Here is a 21,893-nt window from a genome sequence, read left to right as displayed (position 1 = left end):
AAACATAATTTTTTTGTTTGCTATAAAAATAAAATAAATAAAATAAAATTTATAATTTAAAAAACAAAATAAAATTTAAAATATCAAAAATAAAATATAGTTGTAACTAATAAGTTTAAAGTACGCTAACTTTATCAGTAGTAATTAATTTCAGTTTTGAATAGTATATAAAAATTAAAGAAAATTTTAAAATAAAAAATAAAACAGTAGAACAGAACTTTAATTTTATATGCCGCAGAATAAAAAAACAATGGCCAAAAAAGTTGAAGAAAATTTCAATATATTAGGTGTATATACTTTCCAAATTATATTACACTTGTCAAAAAACTATTAGTTGGACATACCAAGTCATTTTGTCAATTTGGTATGTCTAGACTAGGGAATATTTTCTCCACAATTTAACATGATGAGAAGTAAATCTCGAAATATGATACTATTATCAATTAAACATACATTATGATAAGTATAAATCTTATTATAAAACTATTCTCTCCGTTCCATAGAAATAGACATTAATTCCTTTTTCATCAGTCCTATAAAAATAGTCCATATTTATTTATATAAACTTTTCCATAACTTATTAATGCGGTCTCTACCCTGGACTAATATTATTTTAATTACATTTTCTCTTTTTCCATCTATTCACGTTAAACTCTTCTATATATGTACTATATAGTAGTATTAAACTCCCATCCAGCCTGCTCTATTTGGCATCATACATATAATCCGCAGACTAATTGCAGTTGAAGAAGTCTTCGAAGAAGTGATAACTGTAATTTTTTATAAGCTGAATCATAGTTTCTTGGCTGATTGTGTGTTCATGATGAGATGATCCCATCAACAAAGTTGCGATATTGTTCCTCTTAATCTTGAGCTGTGGCAACTTTTCAGGTAATTCTTCAAATGTTTCTTTGATTAGTAGCATGTTAGTTATAAGATCTACTGTTAACAAATTGTAAATGTTTGTATTAACTCTGTTAGGCTCAAATTTATAGTTGCAATTAGTTGTTAAATTAAACATGTATGCTAGTTTCTGTTTTCATCCACAGAATAGACATTGAATCAACATAAATGGAGGCAACGATGAAGGAGCAGCTGCTGCCGAACAATGTAGAAGACCTCAAGAAAAAGATATGGAATGAGAGCAAGAAAATGTGGATTGTTTCTGCCCCTGCTATCTTAATCAGATTCTCAACTTTTGGGGTAAATGTTGTCAGCCAAGCTTTCGTAGGCCATATTGGCGCCACGGAGCTTGCTGCATACACGCTCGTCTACTCCGTCCTGCTCAGATTCTCCAATGGCATACTGGTATATAAATATTCATATCTCAGAAGACTTCTCTTTGCCTCATAGGACTAATGTTTTTGGTTTGCATTTTGTGTGCAGGTTGGCATGAATAGCGGGTTTGGAACGCTGCACGGGCAAGCCTTTGGCGCTAAGCAGTACCAAAATCTGGGGATATATCTCCAGCAAGGGTGGATTGTGTTGCCTACCGTCTCGACTATACTCTGTCCGCTGCTAGTTTTTGCTGCTCCGATCCTAAAAGCGTTTGGCCAAGACCAACTCATTGCAGATACCACGGGAATCATAGCTCTGTGGTTCATTCCATTAACGTTTTCGTTTGCTGTGCTATGTGCCTCCAACATGTTTCTGCAGTCACAGAGCAAGATCATCGTGCTCTCGTGCTTATCCACCTTTTCTCTGTTAGTACACGTCTTCCTCTCGTGGCTTCTTACCGTGAGGTTTGAATTTGGGATGACTGGTGCTATGGTTTCTACTACTCTGGCCTATTGGATCCCAAATGTAGGCCAGATTATCTACATTGTCTGTGGTGGCTGTCGGGAGACGTGGAGAGGCTTCACAGCGTTGGCGTTCAAGGATCTCGGGCACACAGTCAAGATTGGTGTGACCTCGTGCCTCATGTTCAGGTTCGGGTTCTGTTTTGGTACTAAAAAGTGTGTCGGTTTTAGTTAGCGTGACGTGATTTGTTTTTAGCCTTGCAATGGCAGCCTTGAGTTCTGGTACGATGCAGTGCTGATTCTGTTAAGTGGAAACATGGTGAATGCTGAGGTTTCTGTTGATGCTCTTTCAATCTGGTAATTAATTAATTAAGCAATGTCTAATTTTATTATGAAATTAGACATTGTTTTTTATATATATGTGTGTCATTGTTTCAGCCTCAACATGAGTGGATGGGCTCAAATGATATCCACTGGTTTCATGGCTACTGCAAGGTATACATATTACATATAGATATGGTGTTAGGTTTGGCAAGATTGTTGAGTTATTTGATGTTCGGTCGCACTCCAGCGTTCGCGTGGCTAATGAGCTGGGGAGAGGAAACGCGGGAGCTGCAAAGTTTTCCATTCTGATGATACTCGTTACCTCATTCTCCATCGCGCTTGTGGTGTTTGTGGTGTTTATCGTCTTGAGGGATCAGCTAGCTTACGCGTTCACTACAAGCGAGGAAGTGGCGGGCGAGGTAGCTCGTTTGTCACCTCTTCTTGGGTATAGCTTGCTTCTCAACGGTGTTCAGCCTATACTTTCAGGCGTGGCCGCGGGGGCGGGACGACAAGCCACGGTCACATATGTCAACCTTGCATCCTACTATTTGATAGGAATACCTCTGGCAGTTATACTTGGTTTTAGCCTAAATTTGCAAGTTCAAGTGAGAATTCTATTGCTAATTGCTAGTTAGTTATGATTATAATTATTTGACAATAATAATGTTTGTTTGATAGGGTGTTTGGATTGGGATGACAATCGGGTCGACTGTCCAAACCGTTATACTTGTCGTCATGACTTGCATGACTGATTGGGATGAACAGGTAAGTAAACTTGTGTATAGTTAAATTAAAAATAAATAAATTATACTATATATATATATACCATAACTATAATTCATCTTCATCTGCATCTGCATCTGCAGATTTGTCTAGCACACAAACGAATCAATCGCCCACTCATTTCGGAGTTGCCTCGGAATTGAACACAACACAGCCATTCTACTTCAATTTCATCTATTATTTCCGTTTTTCAATATTAATTTCTTATGGTAAGAGTTCCACGCACATTTTGGGATGTATTTTTTCAGTTGCTAAACGAAGGACGCTGTGTATTTGTTCGAAAATTTGAATAGAAATAAAATATAAAAAACTAAAAACAATTTAAACAGAAGTATGCCTCCTAATGGTGGCTAAAATTACTTTGTGAATTTTAAGCAATTACTGTTGACAGAAAATTGAGACACGATAAATTTCAAATTGACAAGATAGGGAACCACTAGTCCCCCTTAAAAGAGGTTGTTACACTTATATAGATTAAATGAGATCAGCAAGTAGATGTGAGACAAAATTTAAAAGATTTTTACATTGTTGGAAATGGAGAATTAACTTGGATGGAGAAACCTCCATTGAAGAGGATGAAGAAATGCAGAAATCGTCGGTTACTAGAGAAAGAAGAAAGAGAAGGAAAAAATTATCTTTTATTGACTACATTTTGAAATATATGCTCTCCAACTTACAATAAAATGTCTTATGTATAGGCTTTAAAATGCTAAACTAACTAATTAAAAACCAGTAGTAACTTACAATTTTTTTTTTCAATTTCAACACTCCCCTCAATATGGGAGCAAAACAAATACCACCATTATGACAAGAAAACATCTAGGGATGTTAATCGGGCTGGCCCGTCGGGTTTCAAGCCAACCCTACTCGAGTTGCGGGTCAATCGTATGCGGGCTAATCGGGTTGTGATTTCTTTCGGGTTATAAAAGTTCAACCCTAACCCTGAAAGCTCGGGTATCGGGCAAGCCCAGCGGGTTAATCGGATTCTTGCCGTTAATATTAACATGAGATAAATCCAATAAATAATGATTAAAATTACTAATATTCCTACAATGTAAAACGTTTAATTATGATATATTTGAGATATATGCTTAAACTCAATCATAAGCATGATCAAATACTAATATTTGAGATATTTCGTGGATTTTAATGCATGTTTTACAAATTAAAATATTCTTTTTAGTGAATTTGAAGTTTTTAATTTATTTATAAATTATTATATTAATAAAAATTTAATATATAATTTGTATATTTAATATAAAATTGAAAGTTATTTTTTTAGTCCAAATTAATCAATGAAGTGTTGAATTAGGAGTAAAAAAAATAGTATAATAGAAATTTTATCGAGTTCTCGGGCTAGGCAATCGGGTTTTCGGGTCTGGCCCTAATATGTTGCAGGTTAATCGAGTGCGGTCTAATAGGGTTTTGATTTTATCGAACTAGAAATTTTCAACACTAACCCTATAAATTTGGCGGGCTATTCAGACCAACCCACGAGTTACGGGCTACATTGACATCCCTAAAAACATCAAACTATAAAAGAAAGGAACTACAAACAAGATGTACTACCCAACAATAGCTCATAAACTTTCAAAAAGATCTTGAGGTGGTGAGAGCAACCATGGAACTGTTTCTTGCTCTAACTGATACTACTACATCAATTATTCCCAATCTATCTCCAATTGCTTTCGATAAGCTACTAAACAACCATCAGCAGGAGCAACTTCAATTCTCCTTGAATCAGATACACCACGCCACAAACCATACAGTATGATAGATACATAGACATCATTTAGAATAAAAACCAAATTTGATCTCATTTCCCCCTCAGCTAGAAATTCAGCTCAACATCGACTACAAACAACACCACATCGAAGCATAGGATAGCCTTTCCTCCTCACCCAAAACAAACAACAAATCTGGCCAATGCGCGGTATTGTATTGAAGCAACCACATGAACGAACACATTGTCCTTAGTTTTTGTTTCACAACGGACATCGAGCTGCTGTAAACATAATGACAGGGTGCCAGCCACTTGGTAGCCAAAACACCATGGCAGGCAATGGCAGCCAGGCTCTAGCACCTCTTCAGACTTGCCAAATTGCTCCTTCACAGCAACGGTAGACTGATCTACTTGAATACAGCCAAGCACTTGACCAATTTTTTAATGTAGACAACTGATCGAAGACAGAGAAAAATCACATCTCAAACAACCACAACAGCCAACCAGGCTTGGAACGCGAGAGATTGAGAAGACAAGCTGATTGAATAATGTTTCGGATCATGGTCATGCACAACAGCTATGGTGCATGGGAGCAAGGTGGAGCTGCAGCATATGGAATCAAGACTTTGGCTAATTTGAACTGGCATCTAGCCGTTGGAAGTTAGTTGCTCTAGCTGTTGTAACCGATTGAGTGTAGCTCTCATACACTCTTATTTTAGCTAGAGTATAAGTAGTGTAAATAGATTCATTGAGAAGTAGTTCTGCAGTTGTAACTTCATTTAGTTTCTCTCTCGATCATTCAATAAGAAGTTCACATTCTCTGCAACATCTCTTCTTCTACAACCCTCTTTCCATACTTAGTTTAGCTTTCTTGTTCGAGTGCTTCTTTGTTTCAACAATTGGCGCCGTCCGGTGGGAAATCCGATCGATCAAGAAAGTGTTGATGATGGCGGCGAGACTAGAGGCTGAGAAATTCACCGGGAAAAATGACTACGGCTTGTGATAAATGAAGACGTGCGCCGTTCTTGTGCAACAGGGGCTTGCGGCGGTTCTAGCTCCTGCGGATCCTGACAATAAAGCCAAGGCTCCGGCTCTCGACGAGAAAGGTCAGGCGAAGCTCGAGGAGACGCAAATGAAGGTGCATAGCGCTGTGATCATATGCCTTGGCGATAAGGTTTTAAGAGAGGTTCAACACTAGAAAACTGCATCAGAAATTTTGTCAAAGTTGGATGAAGTTTACTTGGCAAAATCTCTTGCCAATCGCCTCTACATGAAGAGGAGGCTTTACTCTTATAGATTCACGGATGATAGATCAATCGTCGAGTAGCTGGAGGATTTTACCAATTCAATTGATGATCTTGAAGCCGTGGATGTCAAGATCAGCGATGAAGATAGAGCCATATTGGTGCTCAATGCTCTGCCCGATTCTTATGATCAGATGCGCGATGCGATCTTGTATGGTCGTGATAAGGCGATTACACTAGCCGAAGTTGATGCCGATTTAATGGCAAAGTAGTTACAAAAAGGTGCTCCAAAGCGTGTGGATTCCCAACCAGAGTCACTAAATATTAAGAAATTCAGTAAGAAGAGGTTTAAAAAGAAGAATGAGGAAACGAAGGGTGAGGCTTCTGGAGTCAAGGAGACTCGTTCTTGCCACTGGTGCAAAAAGCCAGGGCACTTAAAGAAGGAATGTTATGCGTGGAAGAGAAAGCAGGCCTCAAAATCTCAATCTCACAATACTATGGTGCCAAATGATGGAGAAGAGACTCATGAGGTGATGAATGTTATGGAGAAGGCTGAGAAAGGATCATGGATAATGGATTCCGGTTGTTCTTTCCATATGTGTCCCAATAAAGAGTGGTTTCAAGACCTAACTGAGACTGATGGATTTGTGCTGCTTGGGAACAACAAAGCTTGCAATATTAAAGGTGTAGGAAATGTCTTCTTGAGGTTGCAGGATGGTTCTGTGAAGATGCTCTCAGATGTGAGGTTCATTCTGGAGGTGAAAAGGAACTTGATATCTCTGGGAACACTTGAAAAGAAAGGTTTCTCATTCACATCAGAGATTGGAGAAATGAAGATCTGCAAGAATTCAAAGATCAAGGTGATAGCTCAAAGAGTGGGGAGCCTTTATTATTTTCAAGCCTCAGTCATCAAGAATGAGTCTAATTCCATCATAACATCTGATATAAGAAGATGGCACATAAGGCTTGGACATCCGGCCAAAGGGAGTTTGAAAGCTTTGGTCCAGAAAGGCTTGATTGAGGCAGCAACATCAGAACCAACAGAGCAGTGTGAGGATTGCTTGTTGGGAAAGGCCAAGAAGTTGTCATATCCAACTGGTAAGCATACTTCAACTTCACCTCTTGACTATGTCCATTCAGATTTATGGGGGCCAGCTTCTACTAAGAGTCTAGGTGGAGGGAAATACTACATGTCTATTATTGATGATTGGTCTAGGAAGGTTTGGGTATATGTCTTGAGGGAGAAGTCTGATGCATTTAAAACATTCAAGATATGGTGCAATGAGATGCATAGTGAAAAGGGAACTTTGCCCAAGATTTTAAGGACTGCCAATGGCCATGAATATTTGTCTAAAGATTTTGATATGTTCTGTCAAGAAAGAGGGATCAAACGCCATAGAACAGTCCCACCAAACCCTCAACAGAATGGGGTTGCTGAGAGAATGAACCGCACTTTGCTTGAAAGGGTCAGATGTATGCTGAGTTCTTCTGGCGCAGGGAAGGATTTTTGGGCTGAGTGATACGCTCGTATTTTGCACTATTTTAAGGCCATTATTTGGTCCTTTTTTGATGTCAAAGTCACTCTACACGTCCATTATTTGCATATTTTTATCTATTTTGGTATTTTGACGTGTTTTGTGAGAAATGTGCATAATTGAGCTGAAAAAGGGAGCCAAAACGCAAAGTCTGGAAATCTGGAATCAGACGGCGACCGCCGACTGCTGCGAAGTTGTACGGTGACCGCCGGCGCCTGGCGGTCAGAGCAGTGCAGCGGTCCGCCTCGGAAAATTACACTTGGAAGAGAGTCTCGCCCGGCGACCGCCGGAAGTCATGTGGCGGTCCGCCGCCGAAGGAACAGAGACTCTAGACTCCAACGCGGCGACCGTCGGCCAAGGTGCGGCGGCCAGCCGGAGAAAGGCGGCGAATCCGAATTTCCCTAGATCTGCTCCAAGATTTACCATATTTTGAAGATCTTTTCCTTCTACAATGAGGATTGGCTTTCCCCTATAAATAGACCTCAAGCTTCATCAAATTAGAGAGCTTCTATTTGCAAAATAATTCACAGAGATCAGAAGCTAGAGTACTTCAATTGTGCAAGGAGTTGAAGAAGGATTTCAAGAACATCAAGAACGACAAGGATTCAACCTATGGGTTTTATTTGCTTTAGTTTTATGTTCAAATTGTTTTCCATTCAACCTATGTGTTTAGTTTATTCCATTATGTGTAACTAAACTCATAGGATTCTAGGGATGTGTTAGTAACGACTTTGGTTATACAATTCCTTTTTTTATTTAATATCCGTTTGTTTTTACTTTGTTTCTTCCCTAAGTGAATCTTGACGCTTCATGATTGAGTGACATAATCGTGTATGATTTAATATAACTTGCTTCATAACTGTGAGAGAGTTCTAGCGAGTTAGATCCACTTAGTAGACGCTACAGTTAGCTTCCCTTAAAACGACACTGTTAATTGAGAGTGAGGACTTTTCAATGGTCTTTGGAGTTACGTGTTAGGATTGATGACGGACCAGATTTTCGGTTGGGCGTGTAAATGTAGGGGTGTATCCAACTGATCAGGATGAGATTCCCAACCTAGCTGAGTCGTTGGCACGACAACCGAACCTAGTGTCAAATAAATTTCCTCAACCCACTTCTACTGGCTAGTATAGTGGAGGTAAGGGTCGAATCCCACGAGGATGGACACGTTCGGATAACTGCGGTGACATTCCTGGGTGTTTTTGGTTAGCTACCACGCTTTTGGGGTTGGGATTCTACCTAGGCGAGAAATAAAGATGGTACTCTACTGACTAGTAGGCGTGAAGATGACAGACATGTGGTTGTGTTCGTGAAATAGGAGACAAGGTATCTCAGAGACATGTGAAAAGTAAACAGTTACAAAAAGAGGAAACTTAGACAACAGGGTATATCTGACGGCTGGTGGCTTTCTGACAGGTTTGGAAGGTGCAACTGAAAAGTAAGAGACAAAAGCAAAAGCAACTAAAAAGCAAAAGTGGTCCAAGGAAAAAGTTGATTTTGACGTTTTCTTCTTCACCAAGTATTAAAAGAAATTATATGAACACAACTCCATGACTAAACTCAGATTCATAAATTCAAACTCAAGATCCATTAATTAAAGTGCTTGACTAACATGCAAGGGGGTGATAACAGCGCTGAACAGGAAACTCATGCACGAAAACTTAAACTGAAACATAACTACAAATTTCGATCAACAACTTCAGATCTATCTTACTCGAAGGAAAACACATGCACACACTTAGAAATTAAAGGCGATAACTAAATCTAACTTCCCTAGGCAGAATGAAGCAAACTCAAATCAAAGAGACATACGAAATAGAAACTTCATAACTTAACGTTTGGATCTTCACCGAGTACTTCAAAAGGCTACAAGATAAAAAGTTTGCAACAGATCCAACGAAGAAAACAGGTAAAATTTAAACTAGAAAGCAAATAATGATTGTTTTGCCACTCCGGGCGGTGATACTGCTACACTACTACGGCAAACTGGCTGGAACGGTAGATTGATGACTTCTCCGGAAGACTCTTGGACGTCAAGTGACCATAGCTGTGGCGATGAACGAGAGAGTGGATAATGCTAAAGGATTGATCTTCTAGAGAGAATTCTACTAAGTATGAAGAGTGAACGACCCGAGTGTGTGTTTTCTCTCTCCAAGTGGCTTCTTTTATATAGAGGCTTGCCCTTGCTTTTAGGGTAGACTTCCTTCTCGATTTGACTTTTTTGCCCTTGTTAATGATCATCCCAGCTATCCTCCTTCTCCATCTCGAGCTTTTTCTCTGGCATGCATGCTGGTCAGTATTGCACCCTTCTAGCGCTCTTTTCACTTGCATAGCCTGAATCGTCTCCTACTGGCTTGGATCCCTTAATCTTGCACACTTGAGCAACTGTTTTACAGATAATACATGCATTTCATGACATACTGACCAGTAACCAAGGCTTAGAATACGACTTATCAAACTGCTCACACTTACCACGTGCTTGTCCTCAAGCATGAAGACAAACAAAAAGAAATAAGTCGAATTCGAGCCTGGTTACTCCCCTTGACTGACTCTACCTAACCTAGACTCAAGACTGACGCAAAGAAAAACACAACGACACAACACATAAACATATATAAAATAACTCAAACACATATAACAGGCTATATTTTCAACCATCCCTCCCCTTGGGATCAGGTGCAATCCGGCCTTAGGCAGCCTTGAACTTCCGCCGCCCCCCTTTTCCTTCCTAGTCAGTATATCCGCTTGTCAGGATAACCCAATTCTAGGCCAAACACTGGATTCACTCAGGCACTCATTCCTCACAGGGGATGTTAGGACTGTTTTCTCTCAATGCTTAACCACAGATGTTTCGGACTCAGATCTCACGTGCAGTTCCTGAAGGTCTTTAGGGCTTGTAACGAGGCTATTGGTTTGTAATGTTTGGGGTGGTGGTTCCTAAGGCTCTAAGGTTCAAAAACTAACTACTTATTTTGATGTGGGAGAACTGTGTGCATTTAGGCTTCTGGCTGGGGCTTCTTCTTCGGCTGGACAATTTCTGACATAGGCTTCCAACTGGTCAGTAGCTTCCTTGTGGCTTCGCCACCTGATACGCTCGGATTTTGCATTGTTTTAAGGCCATTATTTGGTCCGTTTTTAATGTCAAAGTCACTCTACACGTCCATTATTTGCATATTTTGTCTATTCTGATATTTTGATGTGTTTAGTGAGAAATGTGCATAATTGAGCCGAAAAAGGGAGCCAAAACGCCAAGTTCGGAAATCTGGAGTCAGACGGCGACCGGCGACTGCCGCGGATGTGTGTGCGGGCAGATCAATGCAGTGGTCCGCCTCGGAAAAATGTGCTTGGAAGAGAAGTCTCGTCCGGCGACCGCCGGAAGACGTGCGGTGGTTTTCCACTGAGGGAACAAACTCTCTGGATTCCAACGCGGCGACCGCCGGCCATGGTGCGGCGGCCCGCCGGAGAAAGGCGGCGAATTCGAGAAGCCCTAGATTTGCGCCCAGATTTACCATATTTTGGAGATCTTTTCCTTCTACAACAAGGAATTGCTTTCCCCTATAAATAAGACCTCAAGCTTCATCAAAGAGAGATAACTTCTACTTGCAAAATACTTCATAGAGATCAAGCCCTAGAGTACTTCATTGGTGCAAGGAGTTGGAGAAGGATTTCAAGAACATCAAGAACGACAAGGATTCAACCTACGGGTTTTATTTGCTTTAGTTTTATGTTCAAATTGTCTTCCCTTCAATCTATGTTTTTAGCTTATTCATTTATGTGTAACTAAACTCATAGGATTCTAGGGATGTGTTAGTAACGACTTTGGTTATACAAATTCCTTTTTCTATTTAATATCCGTTTTGTTTTTACTTTGTTTCTTCCCTAAGTAATTTTGATGTTGCATGATTGAGTGACACAATTGTGTATGATTTAATTTAACTTGCTTCATAACTGTGACAGAGTTCTAGCGAGTTAGATCCACTTAGTAGACGCTACAGTTAGCTTCCCTTAAAATGGCACTGTTAATTGAGAGTGAGGACTTTTCAAGGGTCTTAGGAGCTTTTTGGAGTTACGTGTTAGGATTGACAACCCTAATCTTGTAATCAACGTTTGTATTGCATGCGCATAAGCTAGGTGACTCGTTCTATCAAAGTAATAACTGTGCTAGGGTATTGTAGTTGGAATTTGTATAACCATAACTGTGAACACACATCCCTGGGATTCCCTTATCTCTATCGTCTAACTCCGTGTTTTATTCACTTTTAGTTGGTCTATGCTTTCCATTGTTTTTAGTTTTCCAAAAATTTTCAAAACCCACTTGTTTTTCCAGATAGTATTTGAGTCTTAGTAGAGGATAGACACTTTGTGTTCGTCTTCCCCGTGTTCGATATCCGGTACTAACCTTTAGCTATACTATATATACTCTGTATACTTGCAAGTTTATTTAGTGCTAATAAAAAATGCATCAAGTTTTTTGGCGCCGTTGCCGGGGAAGACGATTCACTTTGGAGTGATATCTTCAAACGAACAATTTTTCTACTTTGGATTTTAATTCCTTTCAGTTTTTAATTTTAGTTTCTAATTCGTTTTTGTTTTTGGTTCTTACAGGTGTTGTATGCGAACGCGCTCTGGGAAGGACAGCCTAGAACCGCTCGATTTGGAACTTGAAAGAACTCGTAGGAAAATAAGAAGTGAAAAAGGATCAGGATCAGGAACAATGGGTGACAGAACAGACATCGAGAAATTGCAGGAAATGGTGAAGCTACTGATGGATGAGAGAGATGGGGAAAGGGCAGCCCGCGAGGCTTTAGAGAAGAAGAATTAGGAAATACAACCCGTGATGAACATGTTCAATCATGGGAATATGATAACCTTTCCCGAAGGACCTTGTATAGACTCTAACAATTTCAAGTTACGCATGCCCCTTATTCAAAGGGTCGAGCAAACTCCTTTTGCAGGTAGGGATACAGAGGATGCCAATCGCCATCTCTCCAAATTTGTGGAGATCTCAAACACTCTCAAGTTGAACGGTGTCGATGACGATGCCATAAGGGTAAGACTCTTTCCTTTTTCATTAACTGATTCTGCTAAAGAGTGGTTTGAATGTATGCCCAGAGAAAAGGTCTCCACATGGAAGGACATTGTAGCTGCCTTCCTCGACAAGTACTATCCGCCAGGCACAATTTTGAAGCTCAAAAGCGAGATCTTCCAATTCATCCAAGGCCATGACGAGCCCCTCTACGAGGCGTTTGCTCGTTTCAAAGCCCTTCTCCGAAAGTGCCCTAACCATGGTTTCACTGTGGACCATCAGGTAGAAATTCTCTATAATGGGTTTAACGAGAAAATTTGTGCTATGCTTGATTCAGGTGCAAATGGAGGGTTCTTAAGGAAGTCAGGTGAGGACGCCATGGCGGTGATAGAGGAATTCGCCACCAACAGCAGGGGGTGGTCGAAAGAAAGGCATAACCTAAAAAGGATAGTTGCAGTTGAAGAAGCCGGGGAAAGCTCTTTTGCAAAGGAATTGGTCGAGCTTCGAGTTAGGGTGGACCAAATGGATTCATCAAGGAAGGAGGACCCGATTCCACCAACCTCCATTATAGCAGTCTCTAAACCCGAAACTCCTACCCCGACAGTGGAGGAAATCAATTACATGCAAGGAGGCGGTAATTTCATTAATTATAATGGAAACCGACCTCATCCTAATCTCTCTTATTCTAACAATAATTACTTGCAACCCCCCGCAGGATTTAATGTTAGCAAGGGAGGAGTAGTTGAGACACTCAAGAAGGAGGAAAAATATGAACAAGGGATCACAAGGATCTAGGAGGTAATCGCGCAAGACAGGAAGGTTAATGACACCAAGATCGGAGTGGTCGAAGCTAGAATAAACAACCTCGAGCAGGGAATGAACACGATCTCAACTGCCATAGCCAACATCAACACGCAAATGAAGCAAATCCAAAAAAAAGTTAGATGAGGACAGGGCAAAGGCAGCCGCAGCAGTGGATGACGTTAACAAAAAGTGGGTGGCAAAGCAGAAAACTGAGGACTGCCTAGTCACCGGCGGACCGCCGCACACTACGCGCCGGGCCGCCACAGAGAAGGCAGAAGCACCCGCTCAGCAGGGACTTGTGCGACACAATGGGATTGTGCTACCTTTCCAGCCAAAGAGGAATTTAAGTTCGTAGAGCAGTTCAAACATTTTTTGAACATGTTTTGTAAAGTTTATATTAACATTCCTTTAGTTGAATCGTTGCAGGAAATACCCAGGTACGCAAAGCTACTAAGGGAGGCGGTGACGAGAAAGAGAAAGCCAACAAAAGCCGACCTTAAGCTACCACATCATTGCAGCGAGATCATCCAAAAGGAGAAGGCAGTGAAGCAGAGAGATCCGGGCCAATTCATTATCCGATGCCGGATTGGAGAGAGAAAGGTTGACAAGGCCCTATGCGATCTAGGATCTTCTATCAATCTCATGCCACTGAAGTACTACGAAAAGCTCAACATTGGGCCACTCAAAACTTCAGATGTAACACTCAGGTTGGCCGATAACTCGATCATAAAAACTTTTGGTATGATTGAGAATGTCTTAGTGGAAATAGATGATTTCATTTTCCCCGCCGATTTTATTGTGTTTGACATGAAAGTAGATAAGAACGTCCCTCTAATCTTAGGGAGAGATTTTCTTGCCACTTGCAAAGCTTTGATTGATGTAGGTCGTGGCGAGATCACAATTAGCGACAACCATAGCCAATCCACCTATAAGATCGAAAGCGAGATGCTCAAGTTTGAGGAAGCAAAGCGGGCAAAGATGGAACACCAGTGTAGGGCAGTCATGATCACGGATTTGACCAAACCTCAAGACCCCTTTGAAGTGGAGGATCCTACTACCTCCACTATTTACATTGTCAATGAGGTAAGACGTTCTCCCAAAAAGGACGATACTAATCCCTCCACCTCTATCCCGCAGAAAAAGAAGCAAAAGAGGAAGAAGGCAACCAAGAAGGACCCCGAGATTTATGTTATCAAAACAAATAAGGGGAAATACAAGTGGTGGAAGAAGCTAGGGACCAAGTTGCTCCCTATGCCCATTTTCAACACTCGGGTCGCTGATCCGCCTAATTAGTGGGCCACTTCAAGTCGAGCTAACGACTAGAAACAAAAGCACTTGTTGGGAGGCAACCCAATTTTTCGTTGATTTAGTTATTTTCTTTATTTTCGTTTTTTTGTTGTTTTTGTTAAAACATAATTACGCGTGGCGGTCGCCGCACTTAACACGGCGGTCGCCACACGTGTTTTCACATGTGCAAGATAGGTCGGGCTTAGGGCAGGCTTAGGGAGGGCCGGATAAACCTCTGAACGGGCCGCGGCGGCCCGCCACGAACCGCTGTTTTAAACGCCCGTGCGGCGGCCCGCCGCGCGCAGTCCTGAGACGGGAATACTGTTATAAAAGGTATGTTTTTCATTCGTTCTCAAATTCCTTCCTTGCACACAACCCCCACCTTTATAAATCACCAATTTCACACACCCACACCATAATTCTCTCAATTCTCTTCAAGTTTAGAGTTCTTCATCTCCAATTCTCAATCTACACAAGGTATGCATCCTAACTAAATTTCTGAGTTTTGTTCAACTTCTTCCATGGATTTAAGCATGTTTTGGATGAATTGTTCGGTGAAAACTCTTATTTTATGATGGGGGATGATTGTATATACTTATTTGTGGATTTCCATGGTGATATTGTGTTTTGGTGATTGTGTAAATTTCTGAGTTTTGTTCAACCTCTTCCATGGATTCCTTCTTGTTTCTAATTGTTTTTTATGTTGTAATCATGTTCATAGTATTGTGAGGCTATTATTATTTCCATGAATTGCAATACTTGAGTATCCTATAGAGATTGTTGATATGTATTATTTTATTGTTGATACGTCTCTGCATGGGGATGAATTCACGTTGGGGGATGGATTTGTTTTTCATAGTTTGGATGTTTATGTTCTACATGTTTCCATGCTACCATCTAGGAAGTTTTGTACACCTAAGCTTGCACTTACATGTTGATTCTTTGGTATTGCTTATAAGAGTGCAAGTTTGGGGGAACCTTTGATTTCCCATTGTTGGTATACCTTTTAAGTGTTGTACTTTTTGTTTGTAGGAAAATGAGATCAAAGGGAAAGCCCGAGAACGTGAAGAACTACGGTGTTAGCCTTGCCTCGGACGAGCAAAAGGCTATGTGGAAGAAGTTGTCGGCGCGAGAGACGGCGCCCTCAAGGTACCTTGTAAAATCCCCCCAAAAAGAAAAAAGAAGGGGAAAATGCCAAAGTGGTCTTGTATCAGACTGCCTGTCTTCTTGTAGTTGGATCCCCAAGTTTTTGGAATGCGCCAAATTCTACTTGAGCATCCAAATCTGGGTCAATGCCAGCAAAAACATCTCTGAACAAGGTTCTAGCACCATGCCAAATGTGTCCGAAGAAGAAGAGCAAAGCAAACGAAACATGCCCAAAAGTAAACTAACCCCTTGGACTGCTACGAAAAACACCATCGGATTCCCTCTTCAAACTTTGGGGATCGCGGAGGACTTTTGGGCGTTGTGTGACGTGGGTGACGGAAACGGCCTCCGGTACATGTTTGCGAGGAAGTGGCCGTCGTTTAGAACGTATACTCTCGAGTTCCAAAGCTCGTTGGAGGTCACAAAGGATCGGCAGAAAAACATCCCGCTTAGCATCGACTTCCGCCTAGGCAACCGATGGCACTCGCTCACCATGGAGGAGCTTTGCGGAATCTTCCATTGCTTCGATCCAAACCCCGAGACCGATAATGATTACGACTTTGATGAGGTTTGGGGTGAGATGACGAATGAGCACGAGCATGCCGCGGGCTACGCCAAGTCTTCTTCAATCCGCAATCCGGTTTTGCGGTACCTCCACCGAGCTATGACCCAACTTATGTTTGGGGGAAGTGTCTCCCAAAAGGAGTTGAATGTTATTTGGTGCTTCCTCAACAAGAAGGGATTTGACTATGGAACCCTTTTTACTATCTATGTGGACCGGATCACAGAGAAGGATGGCGGCGTTATATGTTGTGGGGGTTTGATAACGACAATCACCGAGCATTTGGAGGTTTCTTTCGTCGGTTTGACGGAAGATGGCGGTGAGCGCTTCATCACTTATGAGGTGCTATTTTCAGTGGGGCTCTTGAGGACCGACTCTTGGGGGCAAGGATATTTCCTACAAGTGGTGGGGGATCACTTCCCCGTTCCCATCCCGCAGTTGACTAAGGTCGACGTTTGGGCAAACCTAACACATGCACCAAAGTAGCAAACCTAACACATGCACCAACGTAGCAAACCCTTTACTTCTCACACTTAGACTATTAGATAGGCTAAGTGTTATGAATGAGGTTTGCACACATGACTACATATATACATTTACCCTAACAATAAAAGTAATAATAAATAAAAACTAAAATTTGAAAATTAAAAAGAAAACTAATTGGTCATCAGGGGGGAGGGGTCGTTCAAACATTCCTCCTGCTCCTCCTTGGTGCAGGGTCTGTGCAGGTGGTTCCTTGGGTTCCTCTCCAGTGGATTCCGGTTGGTTATCTTCTGCGTCCTCTGATTCATCACCTTCTTCTTCCTAAGGTTCGGTGTGTTCATCATTCTGGTCTCCATGGCCACTTGTTCCAGCTCCTGTGCTTACTTTTCCTCTTGCCAATTCTTTAAGTACACTCTCCATCAGGATCGTCAGCCTTGCCATCTCTGCCCGTGATTGTCTGTTCTCCTCTGCCTGTTCGGTTACTGCCCTCTCCAGACTTTCTTGCCTCAGCCTTTGCGCGTGTTCGTTTTGCCCAGCTTGCCCCTTTTGCCCCTGTTGTGCCCTTCCACCAGGGACTTCTCCCATCGGGTAGAACTGAGGGACTCCTCGGTAGTATACAACGTTTGTGCGAACGAAGAAGGGTATATCGAACAGGCCAGGAGAGTCCACCATGTACATCGGAGATAGGTCGTCTGCCTCTATTATAATGATGTTGTTGCGCACGAAGGCTCCTAGTATGTTGCAGAGGGACAAGTTCCTAGCTGGGTGGGTGGCTGTCAGGTGGCATTGGTAGGCTGTCCAGAATCCCAAATGTAGCCTTCTTCCGCGATTAGCGCACCAAACCATGTATAATTCGGTCATAGAAGTTCTGGCAGCTGAATTACTCTGTCCCAGTAAGTTTTAGCCTAAGTAGAGTTGCACCAGTCTGAGCATGGAATTGTTGAAGTGGGTGGATCTGGATGTGGTGGAGGCGAACTGACCAACATCGGGGTGGGTTAGCTCCTCCCAGGCTTCTTGGGGTTCAAAGTCTACATGCCGCCTTGGTATCCCCCTTTCTCGGCTTCTCCATTCTGGTCCTTTAGCCTCCTCCAGGCTACACATCCCCAATCGCATGATACATTCGTTTAGACTCATAGATAGTTCTCCATCGAATATTCTGAAGGAAATTGACACCTCGTCTAGGTCCGTTGTGACTTGGAACCTAAACGTAGAGAAGAATTCCTTGGCTAATCTTACTGATATCTTCGGGTCCCTATTCTCTAACAGCCACTCAAAACCCAATGCTTCCATACTGGCCAGGAATGTATCACGCACAGATAACTCATCCAGAGAGGGTATGTGGAGTACCTTTCCGCATTTGACTTGCTTGCTGCTATCTTCCTTGTCGTCAAATGCGTCTTGAAGCTTCTTGGTGTTGTAGTGCTTCATGTCCTCCATAAGCTCATCAGTGAGCTCCACCCGCCACCGTCGGTACACAATCCTCTCTACCGGAGGGTGGACTAGTTCTTGGTGGTTGTCGGGGAGCTGCTGCTCATGGTACTCCTTCCCTTCTAGAGAGATATCACTCTCTGACTCTGTCACTCAACTTCCTTCTCTCATCTGTTTCCCTTCATTAAAATATTCACCTCAACAGAATATAAAAAATGATGTTCTTCAAAATTCATCATGCATGAACACTCCTTCAGCGAAATTCGGTGTTTGATTCCTTAGCCCGTTTCACATGTCCCGTGTGAATATCAAGTTATTCCGAGACTGTGTCTTTTTAAGCTCTAGAACTGCATCAAAAAGAGGTATAAGATGGTTAATGAAGCCTATCCTTTTCATTCATTTTGGAGGAGAGGAAATTATATGTGTAGTACTATAAGAAAAATATTCATGTGACATGTGTCCAACATACATATATAATTTGTCTCATTTATGATTCTCCATATCAACAAAGTTTCATGAAATAAAAAAATGAAGACAAAAGGTGCACAACACAATGACAAAAACAGAGAGCATTCTATTGCTTCAATAAAATATGATACTCCTTCACTGGAAGTGTAGTCACTGTCACTCAACTTCCTTCTCTCATCTGTTTCCCTGATCACTATGTTGGTATTGGTTGTGCGCTGTTTCTTGACGACTTGCTTCTTCTTGGCAGGGGCTTTCCCCTTTCTCTTCCTTTCCTTGATGTACCTGTCTTCATTTTCATTTGCCTCCACTTCTTCGTCGGCTTGTGTTGAAATGTCCTCCTAGGCAGTAGGCTCGGTCACCATGCGGGTACTAGTATCACATCCTATCGCCTCCTCCCGACCTACTGACTCCGATGCGAGGTCCAGACCCTCAGCCACCTTGTCAGCATCTTCCTTCTGGTCAGTCGGCGTTGATGAAACTGTCCCTGTTGTCATTTGGGTGTCCTTCTTGTTATTTGTCGAGGGCTCCTCCCCAGGTTTTGTAGGAGTAGTCTTCTCGTCTTCGCTAGAAACCTCCACTGTATCTGCTACTGTGTTTGCTCCTGCCTTGTTGGACTTCCACTTTCCTAAGCATCTCTGTGATACTCTTTTGGGTTTCTGCCTTTCTGCCTTGGGGTCGTTCTTCAACACTAGCCTCCTCTTTACCGGCTTGGGTTTAGACACTATTGAGGCTTCCTCTGGTTGTTTTTCGGTCTCTTCTTCTGTTCTTCTAGAGAGAATTCTACTAAGTGTGAAGAGTGAACGACCCGAGTGTGTGTTTTCTCTCTCCAAGTGGCTTATTTTATAGGGAGGCTTACCCTTGCTTTTAGGGTAGACTTCCTTCTCGATTTGACTTTTCTGCCCTTGTTAATGATCATCTCAGCTATCCTCCTTCTCCATCTCGAGCCTTTTCTCTGGCATGCATGCTGGTCAGTATTGCACCCTTCTAGCGCTCTTTTCACTTGCGTAGCCTGAATCGTCTCCTACTGGCTTGGATCCCTTAATCCTGCACACTTGAGCAACTGTTCAGATAATACATGCATTTCACGACATACTGACCAGTAACCAAGGCTTAGAATACGACTTATCAATTGACAACCCTAATCTTGTAATCAACGTTTGCATCGCATGAGCATAAGCTAGGTGACTCGTCCTATCAAAGTAATAAATGTGCTAGGGTATTGTAGTTTGGAATTTGTATAACCATAACTGTGAACGCACATCCCTGGGATTCCCTTATCTCTATCATTTGTCTCCGTGTTTTATTTGCAATCAGTTGTTAATCGCTTTTCAAATCTTTTCAGTTTTCAAAAGTTTCCATAATTCTCTTGTTCTTCCAGATAGTAATTGAGTCTTAGTAGGAGATAGACACTTTGTGTTTGTGTTCCTCGTGTTCGATATCTGGTACGGACCTTTAGCTATACTATATATACTATGTATACTTGCAGGTCTATTTAGTGCTAAAAAATAGTGCATCAAGTTTTTGGCGCTGTTGCCGGGGAGACAATTCACTTTGGAGTGATATCTTCAAACGGATTTTACTACTTTGGATTTTAATTGCTTTTTGTTTTTATTTTTATTTTTAGTTTTAATTTGTTTTTGTTTTTTATTCTTGCAGATTTTGTATGCTAACGCGCTTTGGGAAGGACAGCCTAGAACCGCTCGATTTAGAACTTGAAAGAACTCGTAGGAAAATAAGGAGTGAAAAAAGATCAGGATCGATGGGTGACAAAAAGGACCTCGAAAAATTGCAGGAGATAGTCCAGATGTTGATAGACGAGAGAGATGCGGAAAGGGCAGCTCGAGAGGCGCTGGAAAAGAAGAACAAAGAAATACTACCCGTGATGAACATGTTCAATCATGGGAATACGATTACTTTTCCCGAAGGTCCTCGTATTGATGCTAACAACTTCGAGTTATGCATGACCCTTATACAGAGGGTCGAGCAAACTCCTTTTGCAGATAGGGCCGCCGAGGACGCCAACCGCCATCTCTCCAAATTTGTGGAAATCGCAAACACACCCAAGTTAAATGGTGTCGACGACAATGCCAAAAGGGTATGACTCTTTCCCTTTTCATTGACTGATTATGCTAAAGAGTGGTTTGAGTGTATGCCCCTCATTTGTCTCCGTGTTTTATTTGCAATCAATTGTTAATTGCTTTTCAAATCTTTTCAGTTTTCAAATGTTTCCAAAATTCTCTTGTTCTTCCAGATAGTAATTGAGTCTTAGTAGGAGATAGACACTTTGTGTTTGCCTTCCCCGTGTTCGATATCCGGTACTGACCTTTAGCTATACTATATATACTCTGTATACTTGCAGGTTTATTTAGTGCTAAAAAATAGTGCATCACTAAGACAGTTTCAATAGCTGCAAGGTTAAGTCTGATTATAGCAAGTTAAGGCCTTTTGGCTGCAAGGTTTTGCACATCATAAGAAAGTTAAGCTTGATGCAAGAGCTTTGCAATGCATCATGATGGGTTATCAGAAAGGTGTGAAAGGCTATAGGCACTGGTGTATAGAGCCTGGGCAACACAAGATATTGGTAAGCAGGGATGTGGTGTTCTTAGAAGAAAACATGCCTCTTCTGGAGCTCAAACTCAGAAGTAAAGGGAGCTCCTCTGCTGATCCAGTTGATACTCATTTTGAGGTGGAGGGATTGGCATCTGGTAGTAAAAGTCTGGATCAAAATGAGATCATGGATACCAATGCTAGTTCTGATGATGATAGTGACAATGCTCCACAACATGTTAATCAAGATCAGGGGCAAGACCTCAAAGATTATTAGTTGGCCAGAGATTATCAGTTGGCCAGAGACAGAACAAGAAGAACCAATATAAGGCCACTAGCAAGATATGATGATTCTGAGATGTTATTCTATATCCTCCACATTGCTGAGTGGATGGAGTTTTGTGAGCCAGCTTCTTACACTGAGGCAATCACTGGAGCAGACTCTAAGCTCTAGTATCAAGCAATGAAAGATGAGATTGATTCACTGATAAAGAATAAGACATGGGTGCTGGTTGACAAAGCTTAGTTCAGAAAAGTGATTGGTTGCAAATGGGTGTTCAAAAAGAAGCTTGAGTCTTCTGAGATTGGAGAGGTGAGTTTCAAAGCTAGGCTTGTAGCCAAGGGTTTCAACCAACAAGAGGGGGTTGACTTTAATGAAGTCTTTTCTCCAGTTGTTAAGCATAGCTCCATCAGAGTCTTACTGTCTATTGTGGCCTAAAGAAACCGGGAATCGGAGCAGTTGGATGTAAAAGCTGCATTCTTGAATGGAGACCTGGAAGAGACAATATACATGA

The 21,893-nt window shown here is 41.6% G+C and overlaps 1 protein-coding gene across 3 annotated transcripts; it reads left to right on the top strand.

The window, feature by feature from the left end:
• Positions 1-695: 695 nt before the first annotated feature.
• LOC125197437 (protein DETOXIFICATION 21-like) lies at positions 696-3,159 on the top strand. Of its 3 annotated transcripts, none has more exons than XM_048096173.2 (8): positions 696-891; positions 1,055-1,308; positions 1,387-1,928; positions 2,010-2,096; positions 2,178-2,234; positions 2,311-2,668; positions 2,742-2,828; positions 2,930-3,159. In XM_048096173.2, the coding sequence occupies exons 2-8, from the start codon at positions 1,072-1,074 to the stop codon at positions 2,987-2,989; spliced, it is 1,428 nt and encodes a 475-aa protein (XP_047952130.1). In that variant the 5' UTR covers positions 696-891; positions 1,055-1,071; the 3' UTR covers positions 2,990-3,159. The 3 variants fall into 3 exon arrangements, with proteins under 3 accessions (XP_047952130.1, XP_047952129.1, XP_047952128.1); XM_048096172.2 differs by having other exon boundaries at positions 1,031-1,308; XM_048096171.2 differs by having other exon boundaries at positions 697-891; positions 1,050-1,308.
• Positions 3,160-21,893: the final 18,734 nt, after the last annotated feature.

This window comes from Salvia hispanica, chromosome 4 (genome assembly GCF_029641045.1).
Source record: "Salvia hispanica isolate PSC_SH4W2 chromosome 4, Shi_PSC_v1, whole genome shotgun sequence".
In the NCBI taxonomy this organism is placed as follows: domain Eukaryota; kingdom Viridiplantae; phylum Streptophyta; class Magnoliopsida; order Lamiales; family Lamiaceae; genus Salvia; species Salvia hispanica.
Note: the sequence above shows the minus strand (reverse complement) of the source record. Positions and strands in the feature narration are given on the sequence as shown.

Bases quoted from the DNA above. Each gene is read 5' to 3' on its own strand.
- LOC125197437 (XM_048096173.2), top strand. From the start codon at position 1,072: ATGGAGGCAACGATGAAGGAGCAGCTGCTGCCGAACAATGTAGAAGAC. The intron at 2,235-2,310 runs GTATACATATTA...GTCGCACTCCAG, and splicing joins GGTTTCATGGCTACTGCAAG to CGTTCGCGTGGCTAATGAGC. The intron at 2,829-2,929 runs GTAAGTAAACTT...CTGCATCTGCAG, and splicing joins TGACTGATTGGGATGAACAG to ATTTGTCTAGCACACAAACG.